The sequence below is a fragment of the Ciconia boyciana genome, chromosome 4 (genome assembly GCF_034638445.1).
Source record: "Ciconia boyciana chromosome 4, ASM3463844v1, whole genome shotgun sequence".
Taxonomy (NCBI): Eukaryota; Metazoa; Chordata; class Aves; order Ciconiiformes; family Ciconiidae; genus Ciconia; species Ciconia boyciana.
In genome coordinates this window covers 54,931,025-54,958,656 of record NC_132937.1, presented here as the reverse complement: position 1 = coordinate 54,958,656, position 27,632 = coordinate 54,931,025, and the positions used below count along the sequence as shown (strand labels likewise).

The 27,632-nt window shown below is 37.5% G+C and overlaps 1 protein-coding gene across 2 annotated transcripts in view; it reads right to left on the bottom strand.

Moving 5' to 3' along the window:
* FOCAD (focadhesin) overlaps window positions 1–27,632 on the bottom strand; it is a 143,553-nt gene that overhangs the window by 56,649 nt on the left and 59,272 nt on the right. For both annotated transcript variants that reach the window (XM_072859913.1, XM_072859914.1), the window contains exons 13-18: window positions 19,308–19,412; window positions 18,801–18,902; window positions 18,143–18,273; window positions 16,400–16,526; window positions 721–855; window positions 285–335 (exon numbers count right to left, since the gene is read on the bottom strand). In XM_072859913.1, coding sequence (XP_072716014.1) covers window positions 285–335; window positions 721–855; window positions 16,400–16,526; window positions 18,143–18,273; window positions 18,801–18,902; window positions 19,308–19,412 — 651 coding nt within the window. The remainder of the gene's footprint in view (window positions 1–284; window positions 336–720; window positions 856–16,399; window positions 16,527–18,142; window positions 18,274–18,800; window positions 18,903–19,307; window positions 19,413–27,632) is intronic.

Genomic DNA, 27,632 nt, shown 5'->3' with positions numbered 1-27,632 from the left:
TTGCCAAGAGTGCTTCACCATGTCAAGCCTGAAGTCTACCAGAGGAGTCAAACTACTTTGTGTTACAACTCTCCTCGGCAGTGGCAGATGTTAGGACCATCAGTTACCACCTTTCATATGCATTACATTGCTTCAAAAACACTGTTAAACGGTCAATGACAAGACAAAAACCCTATTAGAAAATGAGATTGCTGACACTGATAACCTTGTCTTGACAGAAAGGTATAAAACTTAATATCCAGTTGCTGACACCAGGAATTAACATTCTCAGTTACATCACCTACCTTGTTTTGGGTGTTATTCCAAAGGAAGCTGATAACTTGAGCTTTGAATTTCTATAAAAGCAAAAAAAACAGGCATTCAGATTTTTTTAACCAAATAAGCAGCTGAAATAGAGGCAGTTACCTGAAGCAAACTGCTGCTACATCAACATGCACTGAGCTAGGAAAGTGGAAGGGGCACAGGTTTGAACTGTAGATGCATTCACATGTCCTCACATTCTGGAAGACGGAAACCTCTGATCAACCTTGCACTGGAATTTCTCACCTATCTCCCAGGACTCACTAACACAAGCTAAAATAATGAAACTGTATGGAAATGTGCATTATGATTAACCTGAATTAGGCAGTGGGTGCATATTAAAAACAAGCAGGCAGATTTAAAACTCATATACAAAGATACACTAAAAGAAGAGACTCACCTTAGTCCATGAGTACGTACCTCATATTCATTTGTATTCACTGTTAATGAGGGAACCAGGGCAAACAATTCATTCAGAGCTTTTAAAATGAGGGGTCTTGTATCACAGCTCAGCTTTGGTGACAGAGCATTCCATGTAGAACGGATGCAAACAACCTGGAGGGAAAGTGGGAGGCACCATTACTAACAGTAATTCCAACTTGACTTAAGCAACATTTCTTTCCAGCATTTGCCTTCTTTCTTCCTGCTTGGGAACAGGAATTGATATAGGGTTCATAAAAAGAAAAAGAAAAAAGAAAGCAAGCATGTTAAAAATTCACCTGTATTAACAGTGTCGCAGTATATTAATTGACATCATACAATAATACTGCACAATGCTTCACTAGATAAAGCAGCTTACATAAGCCCTGGCCTTCCACCAGCTCCTGTTAGACTACACTGTTAGACTACACTACCAGTAGAAATAAATAGGACACTGTTAGCAATACACATAAAGCTTTAGATGCGTCTTCATATAACACTACTGCTCTATTCCACTTGTTCAAATTAGCTTACAAGCAAGCTACCTCTGGGAGTTCAACGGGATGAAAGCAGAGGAAGCTACAGAGGAAGCTATGTTCCCTGGGAGCCCTCCAAAACAAAATGCCCTTTACCTTTACACACAAGCAAATCCAACCAAATTTGCAGAACACAAGAAGAATGCAAAACTGCAGGAATCCAGAAATCGCTGGGAAAATGTCAAACTAAAATAAACACTAATACCATGTCTTTATTAGCTCTATACTAAGTAGGTCAGTTCTTACAATTTATAGTGAGAAATCACTTCAATGAACCAGAAACATAAAAAAAAAAAAAAATCTGTCAGGAAACCACAGATGATAGTAACATCATGCTTCCAATTGTTAACTTACAAAAACTGTGAAACTGGTTTGAAAATCATAGAATTTATTTTTATTCTGTTAATAATGGATTTGGAGTCTTGTCATTTCCTTCCCAAGTCCTTAGAACACAGTAACTTCAGCCTTTTAAATCTGCCTTTCCAGTTATACTAAAAACCAGAAAGTAACTGTGCATTAAATAGAAGCTGAAATCACTTTACATACACTGCTGCAATCCCAGCTGTTAGGTCCTCAAGAGAGAAGGAAGGGGGATGGGGTGGGGTGGGGTGGGAAGCAACCATAAAATATTGGCAATGGCAGGTAAAAACAGAGGTATGTGCAGGCTTCCATGCTACAAAGAATCCAATATAAACTAGAAAAATCATGCTTTTCCTGTTTTTTTTTCAACTTCGGAGGCCAATATTTGGTTATAGGACAAAGATATCCTGAAAAGCAATGTAAATTGTTATTGCAGATCATAAAATTAAATACTCAGAGCACGTTGCAGGGTATGGTTCTAAGGTTGGTATTTTTTCACAGATTACAAATCACTGGGAAAAAACAACAACAAAAAATTGAAATCTGCCAACAGAAAGGTAACACTCTGCATAGAAAGAAATCTAAATTGCTCTTTAATACCTATAGAGGGTATGGAAAGCTGAATAATTAAGTTTTAAAATTTAATAGTACTAGATACATGTACCCCGGTGGTTACATAGCAAAAAGACTATCAGAAGAGAATTCTCATGCAGATCCAGCATACACTGGGAAGCATTACAGCATGGTAAAAAGCATTAGTTAGCCAGCTCAACAGATCTGAATATTTATTTTAATTATATACACCAAAAGCCAAAATCCATATGAGATTGTCAGCTGTAAGAAAAAAAAAAAAAGGGGGGGGGGGGGCGCGGCCGGGGGTGGGAGTTCTACAGCTTGTTTCTCACAATTGAATGGTTTCATTAGCACCAAACAACAAACCCTCTCCCCACTCACTCAGTGTTTGATAAGCAACAACAAATCTCTTGGCTTTTTTGCCCTAGCCAGCTATGAGTTCTAGGGCTCACAGACATTACACTGAGTAAAAACAAGAACCAAGTGCGTTATAAAACATATTTACAGCAACCTCTGTATTACAGTGTTGTTTCACAGAAAATATTAAAATATTGGCTCTGTTTATCAAGTCAGTAGCTAGTTCACTCCCATGGCAAGCTGTCTGGAAGAATATTCTAGAGACATGCTTTACTTTTCAGACCTCAATTCAAAAAGGCACTCCACTTTTGGCCTAGCTTTAAATACATGAACAATCCCACTGAATACAAGATCACTTTTTGTGCTTAAGTTCATTATTATCCTTAAGCACTTTACCAAACTACCCTTCATTCAAAGTCATGAGTCTCCGAAATTGTTAAGTAAATTGTCATCAAGGCACTTGAGATATTGTTCCTGGAAACTCAGTGCCACACATAATTAGTACAAAATTTTACAGTATAGATAGAAAAGAGTTATCTTTTTGGTCATATGAAAGGATGAGGAGGCAGATACTGGAGTTTTATTTTGTTGAAGCTTTGGAAGAAAGTGAAGGCTTTGATTTCTCCCAGCGGAAAAAAGGAATAATCACAGGAGAGTTGTACAGACTAATTGTTACAAAGGCATTTTGATTTCTTCGGACAGAAGGTCCTCCTAAACTAAAGGAATTACTGCTGTGCAGCAGTAATGCTGCACAGAGATGAAATGCAAGCTTTTATTTTTCTCTTCTTCTAGTGTTGCAAGTCAGCACAGCACAGCATGAATATAAGTACAGAGGGATTTTTTGAAAGCTGCAAGCAGTAACATTCAAATGAAAAAACTGGCACTGTTCCACTTCACCCAGAAATTCCTGATGCTCAGCTGTATTTCCAAGAAAACATGATTCACGCTTCAGATGACAATAAAACCTGCTTTATTCAGAGCACTCACACACAAAAAAAGTATCCACACAAATGTGAATAGTTCCACTTAGGGATGCTAAAAAAAGCCCTATCTGTCTACTGCTTATGTTCACCGCAGTATTTTACGAAGAATAACAGCAGCGTACAGGAAGATTTCAAGCTGAACTGTGGCCTACTCTATAGGTTCTTCTTCAAGTCTGAAAGTGATTTGAATAATTTTATACATGCTGGAAATTCTTCAGACTGTTCCTCACACCAATCCAGAAGCTTTTAGAAATCTATGATGACTTACACAGTCAAAGCAAATGGCCTTTCTCACCTTCCAACTTGAGGAAAAGGAAGTTCAAGAAGTATCACTCTGGTCCTTTTGGAAAAGGAAGGCAATCCAATGAAACACTCATCTTCAACTTCAAATCCATTCACGGCTAATACCCCTATTCCCATTATCCTCACCTCATTACTCCTTCAGTAGGAAGGGAACAATTTACACTGCAAAATCAGCTCAAACTACCAGTTTAACTCACCTACCCACCTGATAGTCAAATAAGCACCTTCACATTCCTCCATGTACTCTTAGATGAGAGTTTGTCTTAAAAATTCACAGTTATTTCACTATTTGCTTACTGGTTCCTCTTTGCCCTAAGACCTAAAGTAATGGGCAACTACTAGACTGATGATGCACACAATCTGTTCATCATGCAAGTCATCTTTTTTGTATGCTCACAGGTTTGTATTCAGCTTCTAGAGCTCAGACTGAACCCTAAGATGTCTGGTGAAAAGATCAGCTTTTGTTCTGCAGGTAGGGCACCGTGATTTCAAAAGCTGATTTCACCAGATGCTGCAGTGATTCTTTGCTGAGCAAAATAGGGACACTGCACAAGCCTGTTCCATATGCACTCATTCTGGTGTAAAGCTTATCAGTCTTTTTTTTTTTTCCTTTTAAACCATTAATCTATGCTCTTTATTAAGTATATCAAAATAATGTCAACATTTACCACTAGGACTGATGCACATTTGAGATGAAAAATGAGCTGTCTATATATCAATGAGCCCGTGTTTCAGACCATCCACACGCTCATTGCTGTGTCAGGTCACATTCAAAACATTTGGGGTTAGGTGTTTAGAATGTTTCTAAGGATTAGAAATTATGCTGCTGCCATCAGTGATGTCTTCTGTATTCATCCTACCTTCTATAAAGCTGAAAGACAGTATACTAGGCCGTAACTACTCTCTAGCTATTCACCACAACTTAATCAACTTTGTATAGTGAAGAAAATAATGACTACACATTTACACTATTACTCTAATTACAGCACAGCAGTGAGACATAATTGGTGCTGCTTAGCCCTTCATGGATAAAAATAAGCCTCAACTGGCTTATTTTCACCTTTAAAGATCTGCATGGCAGCTCAATGAGCAGTCACTACAACATTTTGCTTTTCTAGGCACTGAAAAACATATGTAAGATGCTCAGCCAGTAATACAGGTCTAGCTGAAGAATTATACAAAAGTCACAAAAAGTAGTAGTCAAGTTCCACAGGAAACTTGACTAGACAGTAGTATTGGTACTAAAACCTTCTCATTTTTCCTTGTGAGATTTTTCTAGTTGCCCATGCTCTCTCTCTGTAAGGAGCCATGTATTCTAGTGAAAACTTAAGTAATTTCCCTGCAGCATTTGGTCAAACCTCACGTTGCTCCCTGTGGAGAATTTCACTTCTCAGATTTTGCAACAATACCTAAAATAATTCTGTCTGGAATTTATCTGTTGCTACCATTTGTCTTTCAGATTTCACGCTCCACTGCAACAAAAATGGGGCAAAACAGGAAGAGCCACAAAGCAAAAAAATGCAAACCCCAACAAATCCCAACAAACACCAACTTCCCCCCACCCCACGAAACCACAACAACAAAACAAAGAAAAATACCAAACCCATACCAATGCAGGCTTAGAACCAAAGTCTAGACAAAAAAGAAAAAATAGCTATGGCAGAGCAAGGTATGAGTATATATACTCAGCCTTTTAAAGGGGAAAACATACCAGAACTGCAAATCAAAACTCTTCTTTAAACAATCTGAGAAAATGCCATGAAAATTTCCTCCTAGTCTATGAAATTAAAGCAAAGTAACAGAAGACTCAGTCAAAGAGAAATACAAATTCATCTATGTAATGAAATCAAATGAAGGAATGTTTATGAACATATTCCACAAAGGCATTAAGAAAGATAGTTTTAATGTTATTCTTCACTGAAAAAACCAGTATGCTGGGTATCACTGAATTCAGGTAATTGCCGGATTAAGCAGTCACTTCAGTGAGTGCAAAACACATTTTAGAGTGCAATTTAAAAAACTGAAGATGCCTTTTGAGTTGAATCCATTTCAAGAATAGCAAACCCATGAGGATATTTCTATGGTAACGACCACTGATGGCTAGAAACACCTAATCTGATAACATTCCAAGAGAAAATTATGCCTCTCTTTCCCATCTTTCAAAACACACTGTTTGCAAGAATAAGAAAATATCTCTTCCAGTATTCAGAAAGACAGACGTATCCGTTAGCACTATAGGTTTTTACCAAACTAAACTATCTAGAAATTTTAACTTTGTAACAAGCTAGTTGTCTGGAAATGGACAATACACCTTGTATTAATATGCTGAGAAACAAAGTTATGTGTTCATGGGGTCTCATTTGATATTGTCATTTAGGAAGATTACAAAATGATTAGCTAGCCAAGAACGTTTCATTTCATTATTTCCTATAGTATCACACACATTCTCCAATTTCAGCTAACAGGTGAAAAAAAGGCCATAAAAAATAGGCAGCAATCCAACAGAAGTTTCAGATTTAGCAGATATCCATACCACGCCTAAGTAATGGGAAACTGCACTCTGTGATAATTGTTTGGAACAACTAGACGTATTAGCATTTTCAGTGTTAAACCCCACGACAGATGGAGCTAGTGAAATCTGCAAGAACAACATATCAAATGTCTTTTATCAGCTACATTGAAACAACATATTGGTTTTGTACCAGGTATATTTGGTATGCCAAAAACATGCCCTCCATTAAGTCACACATAAACAATAGTATTAAAACAATCATATGGTACCTTACACAGTGTTCCACTGAGAGTTGTTTTCCACACATATTCATGTACATGTAAGCATCATATGCACTAAGTGCAGTATTACTGCCATACAGGATCTAGTACTTAGCAGACTGTAGTGAATAAGTAGTATTTCAGTAGTTTTTTCAACACCAAAATACTTTCACTATAAAATCAATTTTAACTATTTTTTTCTTTTCACAGACAGAAAGGATTTATTTTCTTTACTGTATGTATAAAACATTCATACTAATAGCAGAGATTATATTAACTTACTACTGATTTGAAATCTATTGATATATGTCTATCTTGAGAGGTGGAAGTCCAGCAGAAATTGTTTTTCTACTGGCTAAAAGAAACAGGCTATGTTTCTAAATCAGTTTGCAAATGCTAAACATTTTATTGAAGAGCATAGGCATCCTTTACTTTCAGAAAAATGCATTCTTCAGTACAGCAATATACATATGCCAGCATATGCAACTTTTGACTGTTCTGTTTTTGTAATCAATGACTTGCCAGTCTCTAGCATGCTCAACATGTGCTGAAATGTCTTACTAGACTGCAACTGTCAACATGCTGTCTCAGTCAGGATCACAGCATACAAAACATAACACACAGTCCCAAAATACACCAAGTCTAACAAGTTGTATTACTTGAGAGATGAACTCCTTAGGAAAAAAAAAGCTGGATCATACTAAACAAAAAATGTTAAGATTACACTCACACTTTTTTGTGGGTCTTTTCAGTCTTTCACAATCAAATGTTTCAATTTCCTCACTCATCACTGCTCTTGTATTGTTCTGGAGGGGAAAAGGTAAAGTACGCCATTTTGTTTGTTTCCCTGATATTTGTATTTAGGGGGTTTGTTTTTAAATAAAAGGAGATCCAGACAAAAGAAAGTGCTTTAGCCATCAAAAAATGTTGCCAGCAAAGTTTCAGACTTGACCCTTCATCATAACACTGCCACTATCTGAAGCCCTAAAGTGAGGAGAAAAAAAAAATTAAAAAGAACCTACAGTTTGGATGAGGTCTTGAGGTACTGGCCAGGCACTGAGACAAAATCCAAGATACAGTATATCAGTTAGTTGTCCAAAGTCCAAAGGTGTGCAGCTCCAGTCTTACATAGATTATAAACTCAAAGAACTGAAGGCTCAAGTCCTGCAGAACACTGAGAAGCTGGCAGGAATGAGCAGCATGAAGGGTCTTAACTGTAACACAGAACAAGGATGCTCCTATCTAAGGCATTCTCCTGTCTTTTCAGTATGTGGCACTCTGGACCTCTGCTGAACACAGGATCATCTTCACCACAGTCCTGTTAAACAGCTGTGCATGAAGCTAAACAACACAGATAAGAATCAGTGGAATTCTCCAAAGACAGAGTTTTCTCCGATTAGAAAGGCACATATTATTCTAGCAGCTAGTTAAAAAGCTCTGAATTGAGGAACTGCTCACATTTCTAGGATCCATTGACCACACTGGGAACACAGTGTTCTGAATTGCAACCCCACTTCACATTGAATTCAACACAGTGACAAAAATAAGCATCAGCCTATATCAAACTCTTTATTAAATGAAACCACAAAACTGCAGAGACATTATCATAGTTCGAGTAATAATATTTTTCAGTTCTGTGGTGTTCAATTATATAACCACAATTTAGAGCCACTGAGCAAAGTTCCTTTGCCATTTCTGACAAAATTAAAACTCTCCTACTGTATGATGGTTCTGATCTTTTAAGAGCACCTTAAATTTGATGGAAATCCAGAAACTTACCAACAACACCTGGAATGTTTCTGCTTTTGCCAAGAACACTTGCAATAGAGTTCCAAGTCTAAAGAAGATGGTCCTATAAGATGCCACTCTGATAGATGCCAGCTCAAACATGAAAACTTAATTCAATAATCCAACATCCAAATGTCAGATCTAAAAATGTCCCAACCAAATTTTGGTCCTTTGCAGTTAAGGTGGGAATGTTTGAAAAATTGCTTTGCTGCATCCAGAAATCATAAAATACTAGCATTTTGGAAACTGTAGCTCTTCAAGAATGCAAAAGGGAAACTTTTCTAAATATCAAAAAAATAACTTTAAAATAGTGCAGGTGTATGTTTGTGTGTTTCACTTCTCATCGGATGCCTTTAAAATAAACACATCCTTCAAATGATTACATTCTCTTCTGCTACAATATCAGGCATGTTTGCTTTGCATGCTTCCCAACCAAAAATAACACATTGCCCTTGCATACTCAGTTAATAGCAGAGGAGCTTGCAGGAAGTCACTTTTTTCCTAATTTTAAACACTGTTGGTATCAGCAGAAGAAGAAAAATTTTTCTTTGTTACAAAATGACAACAGAACCAATATGAGTTCATTCAGGTTGTTAAATTCTACTTAATTTTAAATTAGGACAGAAAGAAATTCATTAAAAGCAGCTCAAGGAGACATCTGTTAAGAAGGGCATGTGTGTGTGTTTTTTGTCTCAGCTAAAGAAATAGTGCACCCTGGCATATACCACAACTTAAAAATTTTTGTTGCATTCTGAGAAAAAGGAGAATTTACTGTATGTCTCACCTGTCCAAACACTGCTGACAACTAAATGCTTGTTTTTGAAGTGGATCTCATACAACTTCATACTGGGTAATAACCCAAATAAACTTGGTGAATTGATCGGAAGAAGGAATGTGATTTAACCTGGCTAAACATCATCTGGTACACAATAAATACAGAAGCTAGAGGATATTAAAACCATCACTGAGCACAGCTGTGCATTCTGACCTGTCATTAATGGACTTGATCCTCAGTTGCTGTAACACTTAAAAATTCCTTTAAAAAGGAATTTTTTCTTTGTTCCTTAAAAAAATATTTTTTTACTCTTAAAAGGTTAAGACTGTAGAATTCCTTTGACTCCTTTCAGAAGGCATTTTCTAGACTCATAACATAATGGTAGTCCCACAGAAAACCTCCTACCAAATGACGTAATGTGAACCAATGGAGCAGGGGGATGGGAACAGCGGGGAAGATAGGAGAGCAGCACTTTACACACAAATTTTTTAAAAGTACATTAAAAAGTTATAAAAGCAGTAATAATCTTGACATCATGTCTTTCTGGAGGAATAGGTGACTGTGATAAACATCTTGTGATGAACTTTCTCTGCTAGTCATGAATCCCCAAGGAAAAGCCCTGTGATTCCAGAGTCACTGCTGAGCTGGACAAAGCTGTCCTCTGACAATGCAATACGCTCTAGGAAACTAGCGAGATAAGAGAACTTTATGACACTGATACGCCAATTACTATCTGCAGAAAAAGAATCAGTGCTAATCAGAAAATGTATGTTCACAGACCTAGACACACTAGTGACACACTTTGGTAAAAGTTCTTTTTAAGTCTGTTTTCTTCTTTATGTTCTTTGTGGTTTTTTTAATTCTGTATTTATTCAAATTGACGTATCATTGTCATCTGGAGACATGAACAACCATATAACTTACAAGCTCTCAGTTCTGGTACAGTACATTTTGTTCTACATTTGTATTCTCTTGTTATTTTTTAAATTTATTTTAAAATAGCAAGCTTACTGCTGGACAAAGCACTGACTGGAAACATATTTGCTAGAGGGGAAAAACTAAAAGCTAAGCTTTACTGATGTCAAGGAGAGAAAAAGCGCTCATTCCAGGTGACCTACTAACCTTAAGAGGGTGTGAAATCATGGGAGAAAATAGGGAACAACAACATTTAAATCAAATTTCACTTCTGATCTGGGGCAGAGCAAGTCAGAGAAGCACATCATTTTAAACAATATTTCCTCTGAGACAAATATCCATTCATACCAAATCTCAGCAAGGTTGGTGCACCAAGTCTGTAACAGAATCCTTGATTCAGAGAATAACTTAGGTTGGAAGGGACCTCTGGAGGTCACCTAGCCCAACCAACCCACAAATGAGGGCCAACTGGATTAGGTTACGCAGGGACTATTTAACTTGCTTTGTAAGGAGGAATGGTGGCTTTAATAGTGGTAAAATAATAGGTACAAAAATTGCTTGTAACATTCCTTAGCTCTTTATGGTTGTTTGGGTTCACCCTTTCATACCTGCAGGTATCACAACCTCTTCCAATGAAAGCAAGTTACAAGATTCCTCTCCTTTTGGGTGGATCATGGACCACAACACTTGCATAACAACAGCTCTCAAGCCTTTTGATTGCGGTTGGCATAGCTGATCGTTCCCTGTGATCACAGTTCTGCAGCCATCATCTTACAGCCTATGTGTTTTCTATCCTAAAAACATACCAATTGAGAAAAGGGGTTTTCTTCTTGATTTTTTGAAGTCAAGACATACTTATACTGCTCAAAACTTCTGGCACTCTGAAAAAATGACTTAAGCAGAACTGGGGTCTTCAAATAACCTAGAAAACGCAGCTGGGAATGGGTCTCATTTAACAGCTTTCTAAACAACTCCATCACCTCTTAGCAACCTTAACATCTCTTCCTAGAGTATGCACAACAGAAAAAAGGGTATCCCAGTACAACTGTAATTCTTATTAAAACAATCCAGTAGGTTCAGCAGAAATACAGAACAGATTCCTTACTGTGTCATTCTCCCAAAATGATCTTCAGATAATTACTCTTGAATTATTTGTCTTCCTTTCTAGCTTTTTGGTAAAACTTTAAAACTGAATCAGTATATCCAGACAGTAAACATGTCAGTAACCAAGTCAACATATGGTATTCATCATTTATTGCAGAGCAGCTCCACATCTTTCATTATGATTGCTTGAAATTCAGAATCTCCTCTAAACTACAATTAGGATCAAACTTATCAGAATCTTTCCAGAACATGTAATTGCAGCAAAACCCACCAGACACATCCTCTACTGCTAAGTGTTACACTTAACAGCAAGCTACAGAAATACCTGCAACCTGCAAAAAGTAAAGGGCATATCATTGCTTTGCCTAAGTGCTACACACTGTGACTGACCAATAAACCCCTACAATAGAAGAACACTCACATGGGCAAAGGTGATGTGCCCATGAAGCTCACAGAATGATGCAGGGTGGGACTGACCACAGCTGTTGCAAAGAAACTGACTCAACCCAAAGAGGACCTTTGTTTTAGATACACAGCTATAAACAGTTCAGTGGATCAACTGATGGTGTTAATGTTTCTCCCCAGTTCATTAAAAGAGTGTGAACATGTCCCTGAGTCAGTCAGATCAGCCTATGGGGGAGTGAATATGTGGCTCAGCCCAACATAGAGTATAAAAACTAGACAGCCAACAAAAGAATTTCGAAGACAGCAACGGGCTTGAGCTGGCTTCAACCCACATATTCCTTCCTGGTGACTGGGGACACTCAGCACCGTGACAGTGAGCGTATTATAGAGACCAGTAATGGGAATCACATTGGTATTGTGATTGAACTGTATATTGCAATTGCCATGTTTTGGTAAGTGTTACTTACATTTGCATTGTGATTTTGGTATATTTTGTATCACTCTGCTGAATCAGAAATCCTGTGTAACAACTATCTTCAAATAAGTAAATATGATATTACACATTACATCCTCCACGCATGGAATATCTAAAATAACCTGGTCAGAGAGTATTGGACTCTTGACACACACTGTGATAACAAAAAAAGACCCTGGCCGCCCTGACATTTGTGGACAATATCATCTAGGAATAAATTAGAGTAAATAAAACCATTTTCTTTTCAAAACAAATTTTGCCTAACACTCCAAAACCAGCTGACTTGACAACGTGATGGTGCCACAGAGGCAGAAGCGCTACTATTAATCCTGAGGATTAACAGCCAAATCACTCCTCAATGCCATTTCCACGGTAAAAAGTTTGGCCATGATCATTCTGTCTATAGAGTTTGTCCACATTCAGATGCAAAATGCTTACATTGAAATTTCAGCTACAAAAGGGGAATGCTTTTTGTGGACTACATAAGCAGTTTTCCAGTTTCTGCTAACAGATTACAACTACTTGGAGCAGAAGTTTCCTTAATTTATTTTGTGTCTGCAATGACTCCAACACAAAGTTGAAGACCAAACAGGAGAAGTAACATGCAAGTTAAAAGCCACTGTTAGTGTTTTAAATTACAAAGTTTAAGACAACATTTATTAAAATTTTAAGTCATATTGTGTGCTCTGAAGAAAATAACATTTTCTTAAGCTTAGAAAAAGTAGTAACTTCTCCACCTAAAATACACCGACGAATTTAGTCTTCCTGAAGCTATTCAGTGTCCCTCAAGCTATCACTGTATACCATTTCCTACAAAAAGTGCAAGAGTACTATCTATCTTATTAGCAAAACCAGAAGACAAGGTTAGAATTCTGTTCTGGCCCCGAGAAAAAAAAGCAAACAAAGTGCTGAAATACATAAAATGGCAAAGCCTGGGAAAGCAAAAATAGGGAGAGGAAGAGAAGAAAACAATATGGTAACATCAGCTAGACTACACTAGTATGCCACACATCCTAATCAAGTGACAGAAAATTAAGTTGCCACTGTAGTGAATGTTTCCAAGATGAAAAGAGGTTGGGTACAGAGGCAGGTGCAGAAGGAGGAACTGTTTGTGACTAGATGACCTTTAAAGGTCCCTTCTAACCCAAACTATTTTATGATTCTATGTTGTAACATAATGCATTCGTAAGAGGAAAAATTAAATTTACATTGCCACAATATCTTTGACATTTCCAGCTTTCAAAAACCAGAAATCACACCAGTGATGAAGATGCACTGAAATGGATTTTGGTAGCCGACTTGAAAGTGGAGCTAGTAACACAATTTTCATTCAATGAGGGCATAAATCACACCGTTCAGATGGAAAAAAACCAAGAAGCAGCAGCACTTTTAGGAGCAGTAGCAGCTAATCAGGAAATCAAGTAAAATGGCAAATATTCTGATGGTAGGTGTTCACCAGAACAATGAGATTGAACACAGGCCAATAAGGTTCCTAATCAACTTATTTTACTCACTCATTCAGTATGTGGAAAAAAACCTTACCTATACAGAGTTCACCCTGTGAGCCTGGCAGCTCCCTTCAACAGCAGATCTGCACAGGTAGGGAATCACACCTACACTACTGGCTAAAGAGTTCAAATAAAAATTATGATGTTAACTATGTACAAGGCCAAGGATATAAAGTAAAGCAAAAAGAGAACGAGGAGTAAATCAGACCTGAGAAAGTGAAACTGGCAGAAGCTTGAGCCCAAGAAGGTGGTAATGATCCTCTGACAACATCACAACACAAACCCACCATTTTAAGAGTACAGTTTTTAAGTGTACACTGTTTAAACAACATCCAGCTTTGTAATTCCTACTAAATGTTAAACTTAGTCAACATAATTTGTTCTCACACAATTTTTCAGTTCATTATATTACTATGTTATGCTGGTTTCTTTCTGACCAATAAAACAAATAAATGTGGACTGAGGGAATAAACAGCAAGAAACCACTTCCACAAAAAGCTTGGAAAAGGATTTTAAATACTATGCTTAGCATTTTCATTCTTGAATGTTTCTTGGCTTGCGTGCATTACTTGATACATGAAATCAATTAGATGCCAGGATAGATGGCCTCATAGGAAGTACACTGGCTTCTGTTGAAATCACTGGAAAAAAGCCAAAATATTTGCCCAGCAATAGGAAATGTGGCCTGGCAAGAACGGTGTGTATTTTACATTTTTGATGTGCAAGTCATTGTGAACTATTCATTAAAGGCCTTTTGTTATACCTACCAAAAAAAGTGGGGGGGGAGGGAGGGCTAGCCCTTCTTGTAAGTCCCACAGAAGCTAAGCTAATACTCTTAATGCTATTCATGTAGTACGTACTTTGGGTAAAGCCATTACCTTTACACAAAACAATTACTGCAGTCAATAAAATGGAAAACTATTCTTCCACAACAATCGACCAAAAAAATCCATGTTACAGCATGTTTTAGTATAGCATTATTTTCTGAGACTCTCAGAACTCAGCTTTGACAAAGCCACATGGTGTATAGGGTTCCATCATCAACTACATCAACACTATACATATGAAAACATAATTTGTTATATTGGTTGACTGAAAAGTAGGTGCTCACTAAAATCCTACACCTAAGCAGCTGCACATGGAAAAGCTCAAAGAGATTAAATCCCTTTCTCATGGTTATCTACTGAGACAGTGGCAGAGAGAGAAAGCACCAAAACAAAACCCTCTGACCAACCTCTATGAGTATGCCCTTTAAGGTTTCTGCCCTGCAAACTGAAGTCTGAATACTAAATAAGGGACAGACTGTATTACTTAACCCAAATGGCTACCCGCTTTACCAAAACACAAGAGAATTCTCTATTAAAGTTTCAGTATACCTGGGTGGTAGATCTGATCTCACAGAACATTACACTGGCATGAAATTGGGGAAAAAAAGCAAGCTGAGGAGGCCCTGGAAAAATTAGGACAGGAAAAATTGCTACCTGTCCACAAAGTGATTCTTTCCTTCCTTCCATCCTGAGTACCTGGAGTTGTCTCAGCCTTCCACTTCTCAACAGTGGTACAGTATGTCTATTCTAAAATTAGGCTTTTAGAGTAGGACGTGACATTTGTCATAGGCTTAGCTCCTGCTTCTTTGCAGGAAACAAAGTCTAAATGTAGTCCAGCCTGGGAAAACACTGCTTAAATACTGAGGCCAGGATTCAAAGAATCTATGTGACTTTAAGAAGAGCCAAACTCCATACCAAAAGCAAACACAGTAATTACCCTGAGTAAGCTGGTTCTTAGTAGACACTGTCTGAAGCTTTTTAGCTATACTGAATACTAACGTCTATGGATTGCTAACCATTTACTATGTTGTTCTTGAACTGCTGACGTGATTTCAAACGTATAATGTGGCAATGGCTGGATTTTGTTGGATTGGCCTCACTGCAGTAAATAATGCACTAAAAGTGAAGAAGTGGATAAACTTAAAATTGCTGTTTGGCAGAGAATGGGTAACCAAATATTCCTGCAGGCTATCATTAGTCCACTAACTCAGATGGCCTGCATAGTCCACAGTTTGTTTATAGTGTGATTCACAGAATGTCTGTGCCTGCATCACCACGTCTGGGATGTCACTGTGGAAACAAAAAAGCCTTGGCTCCTAACTCAGGGATATTGTAGGATCATAGGACAATTAGGGTTGGAAGGGACCTCAGGATATTCCTAGTCCAACCTCCTGCTCAAAGCAGGGTCACTATGAGATCAGACCCAGTTGCTCAGGGTTGTATCCAAAAGGAACGTGAAAACCTCCAAGGATGGAGAAAGCACAACCTCTCCGGGCAGCACGTTCCAATGCCTACTTGTCCTCTTCATCAGTAAGTAATGAATGCATTAGAGTAAAACAGAAGCCTCCCCATTACAAGTGATTTCATTCCCTATCAGGTACACTGTGTGAATGAGACCCAGCAGGGCAGGCCAGTAAGAAGGTATCAAAAATGAGATTATTTACTTTTCAGCAAATCAGAATTATGTGCCAAACAACTGTTCTTTTCAAATCTCAAAGAAAAATGCATGGAACATTTGATGTCTTTGAAACAAACTGCAAAGCTGACCTAAAATTCCAACCCATGCACTGAAGGGCTGACATGCAGTAGTAGAATTTCACACTACAGTTTCCCAGGAGCAATCAACTGATGTTGGAAGAGAGGAAATAAATTTGTCAGAAGTAAAAAAAGTTCAGCAACAAACCAATGCACTCTTAAAAAAAACAAAGCCAACCAGGAAAAATGTCCTTGACCCACAAGCAGAACACGAAACACAAGGACAAGCCAATTTAATCTTACCTCAGCCTCACAAAGTGCCTGAAGACCCTGTAACACTATGGCAGCAGGTGAAGCTTGATCAGGTTTTGTGCATTCATTTAACACCTGTGAAATTGCAGCCAACATGTCTGCTCCATGCTGGTATGGCCTAAAGGAAAAAACATGAGATACAAGGCAATATTCATGCATACGCACAAGTTCTATTCTATACCCCAAAATTCATTAAGTATTGGTTTTGTTTTAGTGACAACTAAAACAGACTAAAACTGGGAGGGAAAAAAAGATACAAGGGAGAATATGATAGAAAGCTCTAAAGGCTGAGTGACATGGAGAATTAAATCACCAGGCATCAAGTTCCAAATAAAAGATCACCAAGTGGTTAAGCTATGGAAGTTTTTGTCCAAGGATGCTGTGTATGCTAAAAGATTACATCATTCAGGAAGCGACTGAGAAGGAAAATCCACGTGTGCTATTAAAGACACTATTCTTTGCTTCTTTGTTGTAGTCTTCTCTAAGTACTCACTACTGTGTATTGGTGGACAGTCTGGCAGCAAAAGATTTTGTCCCTCTTACATCAGATAGGAGCTTTTTTCCAAATCTGTTGCTGCTGCAATGTCATTTGTCTCTTCTTCAATGACTGCATGGGCTGCTTGTTTGCTTTCCAGTCTTTTAGTATCCATTCTGTTTTACTGGGCAGTGGTGTGGGAGGTGTCAACTACTGATTCAGCAGTTCCTCATACTGTTTCTGTAAGAACTTGGGGTAAATAGCACCTGGCTAGATGATTCACATGCATGGAACATTCAGGCTTCCTCTATTTGCTCTCACTTTCTTCCAAATAATTTCTAAATGCACGAAGAACGTGCATACACCTGAACTCTAACTACACCACTTACCTGGCAAAAAGAATATTACAGCTGCATTGAGATTTATCTCTTGCTTTTAATTTTTTTTTTTTTTTAAAATTTATTGAAAAATGCTGTTTGGCAAAATTAAAGAAGGTTGAAGAGGTAAAGGAAAAGGTATTTTCTTTAAGAATTTTATTTTTTAGTTGATGATTGAAAGATACATGAATCTTCCCAGCTGTTAGTAACAAACCCCCAAGAAGGAAAGGTAAAAGTGGAACCCAAAAGATAGGTGACAAAGAGAAAAGATGGTACTGTGCACATAAAACCAGGAAGTAAATGATAATGTGTTTAAAAATAATCTTTACAGGAACTGTAAATTATTATAAAGTACTGATATTCACGGATTGTTAGAGCTGGAAAGGATCAATGTATCATCCAGTTAGACTTGTACAACTGTGTTCTGTGGTCAGTATTATGTCTGAATAAAGTCCAGTAATTTGCATGTGACAAAATATAGTTTTCAGAAAAGCACCCAATCTTCCTTTGACTAGATCAAAAGACAGACAGATCATTAGTTGTTTCTTCTAATGTTTTACCACTCTCCTTTTATACTTTGGAAGTGGTGTGCTTTAAGTTTCTACTCTGGATCAGTATAGGAGGCATGTTTTGTTTCAGGATGAAGACATATTAATTTTAACATTATTTATACATGCTTTCTATTAGTTATAGTATAAAACCCAAAACTTACTAGCTGCTGAGATTAGCAATGCCTGAGTCAGTATCTCATACAACTAGAAAAATATTACCCACAAATGATATAATAGAGTAGGTAAAAATAATTATGCAGCTTTTCTGGGGGGGGAAAAAAAAAAATGTTTTCCCTTGCAAAGACATAAGATGGGTAACACTTTTGCTTACCTCTGCCTACAAATATCTCTTATACAAGCAGCTTTAGCAATCAGCTTTTCCCACTGAGCATCTTTATCAACAGACAAAGAGGGCATATCGGACATTGCCAAAAACTTCTGCAATTCTGGGTAAATTCGATCCTAGAAAAGATATAATTTAAACATTATCATCACACCTTCTAAAGCTGGTGACAGGATTTTCAATGGCTAGCACTTTTACATGACTTCTAAATACCACTTTTATTGCATACCATACTTTGCTTTTCTTCATTATTGGAATCTAATGCTGCACTGAGAGTTAACTGGCTTTTGTAGATCAAATCTCTATTGCTACTTTATATACAGAGAAGCAAATTATTGCCATGTAACTAAGGTATTGTTCTTACTACACATTATGAAAAGTAGAAAGCTGTCCTTCGAACTATTTTTTTTTCCTAATTTCAGTCTGAGACCTGATGAAATGAAGAGCAGGTTTCATGAAAGACATACTACTGAAATTTTTCACTAAAACAGAATCCGTATAGGCACCACTTCCACCATTTAGTTTATACTGTTGATAATGAGATACTAGTATAAGCAATGTTCCAAAATTAATTTCCTTCTTTGGTTAGAGGTAATGAAGTTTTTCAACTACACTTATCTTAGTGACACTACAAGAATTTTCTAACCTGTCTTTCCCATAGAGATGTCATCAGCCGCAAAGTAACTGCTCTAAGCTTTGGTGTGCTCCCCAGCATGTGTATGGCACGTAGAATCTGAGCTACACAAACCTGAAAGAAATTTTTTAACCAAATGTCACTGTTACTTTTTACGTCCAAGAACAAAGACTAATCTACAAATCATTATTTTACAACCAAGTACAACAAGGAGATAACTGTCCAACTGCAATGTCAGAAAGAAACTGCAAGTTGTTTTCTGAAAACTTTAGTGCATAACGAGTCCAAGAGCATCTTCTTATGATATAAAGATGATACAGTGCAGACAATAAAGCATAATGAACATTTCACTCTTTAAAACAAATGTCATATCCCATCCAAAATATCAGAAAGTTATGCTGAAGCTTACAAATCAGTTATTTTAAGCAAGCAATGCATTGCTCAGTCTAAATAATTTTTTAAAAATAAATGACCTTTATTGATATAGTTTTTGGTTTACTAAATTTTTTTCATTCTGACCTTGTGTACACCCAGTGTAGGCAATGTATACAATATATCCCTGTAAAGTGCAGGCTCCAAAGGTCTTCCCAATTTAAATACCAGAACTGGGATCAGATTTGGGACCTAAAATAAAACAAAAGCAGGAAATAAACTTCAAACTAGGTTGCCAACACTGTATCTTACATAAGACACTGAACTTGTCAGAACATATTAGAAACTCCTACCGTTTCGCCTTTTTTTTCTGCTAATAGGAAAGAGAAAGGAAAATTCCAAACTCTGTAATTTCATAGGACTTACAATTTATTTCTTTTTAAGTTATCATCTTAAAAGCACCTTGTTATGTATGTTCAACTGTAACCACTGCAATAATCTAATTTCCACAATAAATTCATTTTTACTTGAAATTCCATTACAGGCACTGAAAGGAACATGTAATTGAAAATGGTACATTAAAATACATAGCAAATCAATGAAGAAAATATTCCAATTCAGTTCTGTCATTACAGAGGAATTCTGATATGTTACAATCATATACCACAAACCTGTCATATAATACTATATAATTTACTGTATTCTTTATTATATGGTACAAAACTTCCAGAGAGCTGCCCCTGAAGTGACAATGAAGGAAAGGAGACTTATTTACCTCCATTCCCCTTTTATTCAGATGAGATTTTCAGTATTTTCATACCTGCAGGGCCTTCAGTTTTTTCCTGTGAACATTCATATCACTCCATTGTAAAATTAAATCTACTCATGATGGCCTTGCTTTTTTTCCCCACTTGATTTTATGGATACTTAAAAATCAATTACACAGCACTGGTTTACATTCTGCCTTTATACAGTAGTAATGATTTTCACTTAGCCACATGGGTTAGTCTTCCACAGATAAAACTTTTGTTAAAAGATAATGTAATTCCCAAAAACAGAAAGGCTAATTAGAAAATTTAGTATTTAGCAGTAGTCAGTGGATACAATTATTTCTGAGTCTTCCAGCTTACAGAAAATTATTTTCCTTACATGGTATACAGGTTATAGAGTTCTCCATTTCACTTTTAGTGTTTACCTCTGGAGTGAGTCACCCTTGGAAGAGTTTTCTTCCTCTTTAACCTCAAATTACTTTAAGTCTAGAAAACTCATTCAGTAAGTCCAAGATTGGAGGCTTAAAGCAGGAGAACAAATGTGTATTAAATCCCATACATACTGGTCTCAGCAAAAAGACTGAGCAAGTCTCAAACCTAACGTTTACAAGATTAGGTCCAACCTTTAATCCGATCCATATTTCAGCAGTCTTACACCTCTGAGAATTTATCCTGGTAATGCTGACCCTTTATATACATATATAGGTGGTTTATACAGCCAGTGGTTCAAAAAACTATTAATGGGACATTCTGCTACAACATTCTCTCAATATGCATTTTTACATGAGCAGATGTCTTCAGATGATAAAATTTTTCACTGTACAAAGGCCTGTCTCACTCCACAGAAACTACAGAGCAAGAATAATGAATAAAAATCCGAGAGCTCTGGGATTTTGCGTACTTCCCTCTATAATTACCAGTTCCAAATTACAGACGAAAAAAAATACTGTTTGTTCTACAAGATACCGCTATCTTTACAAGTGAGCGATCCAAATTCATCCTTCCACAAACTTAAGAACTTTGTTCTGGAATCTATATTTAATATCTAAGGAATTAACTATAATACATTATTTTTTCAGTTTTCCAAATACTACTTGACATTCTTAAACAGAATAAATCCCTTTATAAACCAAAATTTCCCCACATTTTTGACTAATTGACTAGTCTGTCTCCCTCTCTCTATTTCCTGAGGTACTCATCACCCCATCACCTGCTTAGACAGAGGACTGGCTTTACTGTAAATCTTTCAAAGCAAAATCCATAAAAGTGACTGAGAATTTAAGGTAGTATTCATTTGAGAAGACTTTCACACCCAGGAGCACTTTCAGTACAAGTTTAACAGTGCCTTGCTTTCCCACCTGTTTATTCCAAACTCAAGGCATCTTCTTAGCAAGCACCCTCCCTCCCCTTTCTTTCAGACCTTTGAACTGAAGATAAGTTGGGCAGTTTTCCAGTTTTTGTTGTGTACTAGTTTTGGCTAGGATAGAGTTAAGTTTCTTCACAGTAGCTAGTATGGGGTTATGTTTTGGATTTGTACTGGAAACAGTGTTGATAATACAGGGATGTTTTAGTTACTGCTGAGCAGTGCTGACACAGAGTCAAGGCCTTTTCTGCCTCTCACCCCACCCCACCAGCGAGGAGGCTGGGGGTGCACAAGAAGCTGGGAGGGGATACGGCTGGGACAGCTGACCCCACCTGACCAAAGGGATATTCCATACCATATGTCGCCATGCTCAGCATATAAAGCTGAGGGAAGAAGAAGGAAGGGGGGGACATTCAGAGTGATGGCGTTTGCCTTCCCAAGTAACCGTTACACGTGATGGAGCCCTGCTTTCCTGGAGATGGCTGAACACCTGCCTGCCCATGGGAAACAGTAAATGAATTCCTTGTTTTGCTTTGCTTGTGTGCGCGGCTTTTGCTTTGCCTATTAAACAGCTTTTATCTCAACCCACAAGTTTTATCACTTTCACCCTTCCAATTCTCTCCCCCATCCCACTGGGGAGAAGCAAGCAAGCGGCTCTGTGGGGCTCAGCTGCCCTCCAGGGTTAAACCACAACAGATACAAATCAAATTTTTTTAAGTTATCTTTTACATAAAAACTGAATGGCAGATAAGGAAAACAGAGATAAGGTATCAGAGATTCAGATGAGGCAGGATCTGTCAAGCTAAAACTTCATATGAAGCACAAATATTTCAAAGAGAACCTTCAATCCTCCAATTATATACACATAATGACTAGTTTTCTAAATAAAAGCTGTAGGAGTGAGACTTCTTCCATTAGATGAATTAAAAGTTTTTGTACACAGAAAATGTAAATTGCAAATGGGTTAATTAAACATCCTGCCTTACACGTATCACAAGACTTAGATTTATGCAAATAGAAGACTGGAAATCTGTATAGATCCTTTTGTAGGAATCTAGGCTGCAACTGTAGGTTTCAAAAGCCAATGTGTAATAAAATAAATCAATCAATTTTCAGGATTTCAGAGATAATTCAGTGGAGGTTATTTATTTATCTAACTGTGCATATCTTACAGCATAGATCAGCATACAAGGTGGCAGTGAGAATAGCTCATCTGAATACGCAAAGCTCTAAATGACAAATTTAGCTTTTCACCTCAAGCATTCCTCTGGCTTTGTCTTTTTGCAGGGTTTTTTGCTTTTGCTTCTTCACTCCCAAAAGCTGAATCTATAATAAAGACTACTATTACCTTAAAACTAAGGGTAGAATAGATGGACCCCAAGAACGAGTCACCCACCAAGATTTGGTTTTATGTCACATTCTCTAGAGCCTTGCCCCAGTGTGAACATTCACAACCAGCATTCTTAACCAACATTCTCTCAGGCCAACCTAACAACCTTGTCTCAGTAGACCGAAGTAGCCCAGACAACTGTATGCGGAGGTAATTTTGACATATTTCTAAATACCATTAACTGTATAAAGTAACACCAACTTTGCAACAATTCAAGGTAGGTTATGAGATGGGTATCACTCCTCCTGTTCAAGTGGCCATAAACCTGACTTTCACCACAACAGTGGTGGTGCTTTGCAAGTTGCTCTGAAATCATAAACCTGCTTTTCTCTCATCAAAACCTTAACTCATCCAGAATAAACAGTCCCATAAAAGAAAGACTAAAATATATTGAGAAGTGAGATACTTCTCAGAGTAACATACTCCCCGAGAAGCAACCTGCCTTGCAGTTCTTAGATTCTCTCAGATTTTCTCTTGTATGACAACAAGTAAGAACCTTTTAAACCCCAAACTCCTTTCAGACCTATCACATGGGTTTACACCACGGAATTCAAAGGAGTCCACATACAACCCACCTCAAAGCATCACCTTGGAATGGGGCTTTAATGAAACTTGGGGAAGGGAGCTCCTCAGTAATTCTCTGAACTACCTTTTCTTCTCTGTTCAAAATAACTCCTTCCCGCCCCCCTCCACCTGGCTTTATTCTCATCACAGCTCAAGTGCTATTTGAGAGGTACATAGCAATTGGGATCTTTCTCCCCCACCCCACTCTCTGGAGGCTTCGTTAAATTAACCCCTCATATGCCTTAATCACCACATTCCTCCTAGCTTAAACGTCTTTGAAATGCTTGGTCACACTTTCAAGACCATCCTTACAATATTTTATAAATCCTGCATCATAAGGAGTATTCCTTGTTATCACGGTATTCTTTAAAGTACAAAAGCAGGTGGGGGAAGCAAGTCATTCCAAACTCACCTGCACATGGCAGAGTTTGATTAACTTCAATTCTGGTCCCAGTCAAAATTCAGTAATAAGATGTCTGCCTTAACATTGAAAAACAGAAAAATGAAACCTTCACTCAAAACACGAAATTTAATTTGCTGCCCTACCTCTCCTTCCCACTCCCCAATTGTAATTATTTGTTTAGACTAACTTATGCACAATGCCATTGTATTCCCCACTTTACCCATGCCAAAGGGATAACAGCACTGCCTAAGAGAAAATTATGTTCATTAGTACACAGGAAGAAAACTAAAATTGATTTCCTGATTAAATTAAATAGAACCCAAAAGAAGACTTGAGTACCAAAGGCTCAACACCCTCAAAGGAAGAACCTGTGTTGGTTAAATCAAGTCTTAGGGAAAGGGAAGCTTGCACAGAAACCAAATCATTCAAGAAGAAAAGAAAAATCCCCTTGAAGCTAGGAGACTTGATAGATGGAAGAAGTTTTATTTCTGGGCACCTGCTGCACCTTGAGTGTTAAGAAAAAAAAACAAATCAGCTGATTTTCTGTTACCTAAATCTTTGAATGATACAACGTAAATCGCAGGGCAATGAGCAAGCAATGGACATCCCATGCCTCGGGGGGGGCAATCATTAACACTAACACAGCAACCTGCATCATCATTTTAACTCCCAAAATTATCAGGGAGGTCCCATGTGCTCCTCCACTGAGATATATAAGTTTTCCATACTACTGTTAACACAATGTGTGAACAGGCAAGAAATGTCTTCTAATAATATTATCCAGACAGCTTTGTATGCAGCAGCATGGTTGGAAGACTCTCAACTCTAAGAATAAGAGTGTTTTCTTAATTCTTTAAACAATAGCCATCCCTGATAAATGCTGTCATTGGTTTACCCTGTGCTGGACAAAAAGGCTACATAAAACATCAGTAGAGATGTCAGATATGTCATTACAATGATCAAACTCCTTACTTAAGTTCCTTCCTTCCGATCTCTCCCCATAGTGCCTCTTCCTTTCACCAGAGGCAGGGTCTTACACAACTCCATTTGGTCTTAAGCTAGTTCTCTATTCAATAGTCTACTTCCTGCAACACTCTCAGTTGTAGCTACATTGGACTATACGTATGGCAATTAGATCTAATCAGACTAAGGATTATAAATTACATTCATAATCCCTAGTTATAAAAGCATTCAAACCCTTTAAAGTCAGTCTGCTCAGTCCTATCCTTCATCAGCTGTGATGAGAAGTTCATTCCAAGTCCTGTGTCCACATTAATTTTCTAGTTATGAAGTTTATTCTACACTAAACAGGTATTAAATGAAAGTTCTACAATGACTTTTACACTAACACCTAGTAAACAGATGCTAAATTTGATTTACAAAATTCTCAGAAAAAGACTAAGCATGTCCTACTATAAGGCCAGTTATATATTTCCTTAAAAGTATTGTCCTTTGAAGTTTACTTGTTTTGAACTGTATATTCAAATTATAAGATTAGAAAAAACCCAAAATGTTCTAGTACAGCAAAGCCGCTCCTCTCTCCATCTCCGTCATGTAATGGATAAACAATGCTGTAACTAATTTAAATATTAAATTTATGCTAAACCTTCATCAAGGGCTTAACAGCTCCAAAAAGCTGATACGACATTCATTAGCTCCCAGTAGGCAAGAAGCAGCTCTGGAGAGGGAGAAGCATGCTGCCTGGCAAGACTGCCTTCTGCATCCACCATGCTCCTGGAGGATGCAGCTGTTAGGTCAAGTCTGTCATTAGCAACCTGAAGAAGGGTTTCAGGATTATGTTTTTTGTTTGCAAAATGAGTTTGCAGCTCAAAAATGATGCCAAGATATCTCAATAAATCTCCTTTTTAAAGTAAGATTAAACATGCGAGACAAAATGCTTTTATTTAATAAATAGGTCTGAGACCCGTTCTCACTCTCTGCAATTGGGTGGTCTGATTTCTTTTTTCTAAGCTACAGGACAGTTATTCTTCTTCAAAAGCACAAGCTAAGGGAGGATAGCAGGGGAGGAAGATAATCCTTCTCTTCTGTTCCTTCACATTTCCTTACATTTTACTGAAGAGAAATTGTCCTCATGCAGCCCTTGTGTCAGAACACAGAATGAGAGACAGCCAGAAAACAGTAAGTCAAGTCATGTTCAAAAGGAAAAACCCATTTCAAAAAATATAATCCAAATACATATTAACATATGCTGTCCCCATTTTAAATTCTAAATGTAGGCTATCAGTTGACATTATTCCCACCACACTTTCTTTGCTCATATGCCTATCCCGAAGGGTTCTTTTTGGTCAGTTTTAACACTAAGAGATCATTCCAGGCCCCCCACAAAAAAACAACCAAAAGGCAGGAAAAGAATGTCACTGCAAAGTTCCAGGTTTTATTTCTGGGAAATGTTGGGCTGAATTTTGGAAGAGAGGTAGCACCAATCTAGTTCTCCAGTAGGCAAGGCAGTGAAATAAGCAGGTTTTCGAAAGCATTCAGTACTCTGGCATTTTCAGTATTTTTTTCTTGCTGACTGGAGCAAGAAAATTCACACAATTGAAGGAACCAGTTTTTCACATAAGTGCACAAATGAAGATAAGGTTTTGTTTTTAAAAGCTATGAAATAAACTGCTCTCAAAAAATCAGAAGGACTTTTAGAGAACATAAGATAGGTTATCAAAAGTTCCATGCACTCCAGCAGGATCCTAACCAATACGCTTCAACTATGAAGAATCTGTCCACAAGATCTGAGACAGTTTCCCTACAGCTACTCTCCAAGCTTCATATAATCAGACATGGAATAATACCATCAGGCACCACCTGAGTGAGCCAAATCCAGTTCAACATGTCCTTAAACATGTCTTCTACTTGAATAAAAATGTATTTTACCTTTTTTTTAAATGCACTCCCAGCCCCCAAAGAACACAAAATAATGCATCTTCAGATGGATTTCCCAGAAGGGTGTCATTTACTATTAAAATATTTCATTCCAGCAGTTGAAAGACCATAAAAGAACGGATGTCCTCTAGAGCCTTATAATCCTCTAATAATGGTAATAGATTTTGTGCTACTATTCACCAGTGACCTCTCAGTCAGACAATTTAATTTCTTCCCCTTGCAGCACAGCTGATTTCACAGAGTGTAGTAACAGTTTTTGTACAATAAGAAAATTCATCCGATTAGAAAGACTATTAAGCCTTTCATGAACAGCATGTGTCAGTGCGGCCTCTGCAGTGATTTAAGACAGCCTAAAAGCCTATGTACTACTCTTAATTTGTCAGCCTTTTAAAAAGATTTCTGCATTTTCTTCCATAGCGTTTCAGACCATTACTCCAAAATGCCTCAGCTAAAAACAGATCTGATATAATTACTAATCTTGCACCACAGAAAGGCTTTTACTCAGTGGGGAAGGAGGAGGTACATACACGGAAGTCCTCTGTAGGCTCTCTTCATGGAAAGGGTAAGAAAAAACAAAAATAAAGCACAACCAGAACAATGTCTGCAAAATCAATTAAGGTAATTATTTTTAAACCTAGCAAGGTTTTTAAAATGCTCCATTAATTTACTGCAGAGACAATAGACTCGTTATAAAAACAACATTCAGTGTGGAAATGGGAGATCCTGTTTGTGAACCCTCTCTTGTGGAGTTGTAATAAACATGAAAGCAATGAGGACAGCATTCTCAATGCACATTCTTTCTGACCCTGTTTTGTTTTGAAACACAATTCTTCAACTCAGATTTTGCATGGCAATCACCAACAGCTTTTCAATTCAATATCCACAGCTACAACCACTAATCATCTGAACCACAAAGTAACAGAATTTCACTAGCAGCAGAATTACTGATTATCTTGATCGTTTAAAAAAAAAAAAAAAAAAAGGCACTACACAATTCTTTTTATGCTATGATCCTCACCATGACATCTCAGCACTCCCGTATATTCTGCTGTAGTACAGGTAGTCCACAGTTTGGCTGCAAAGT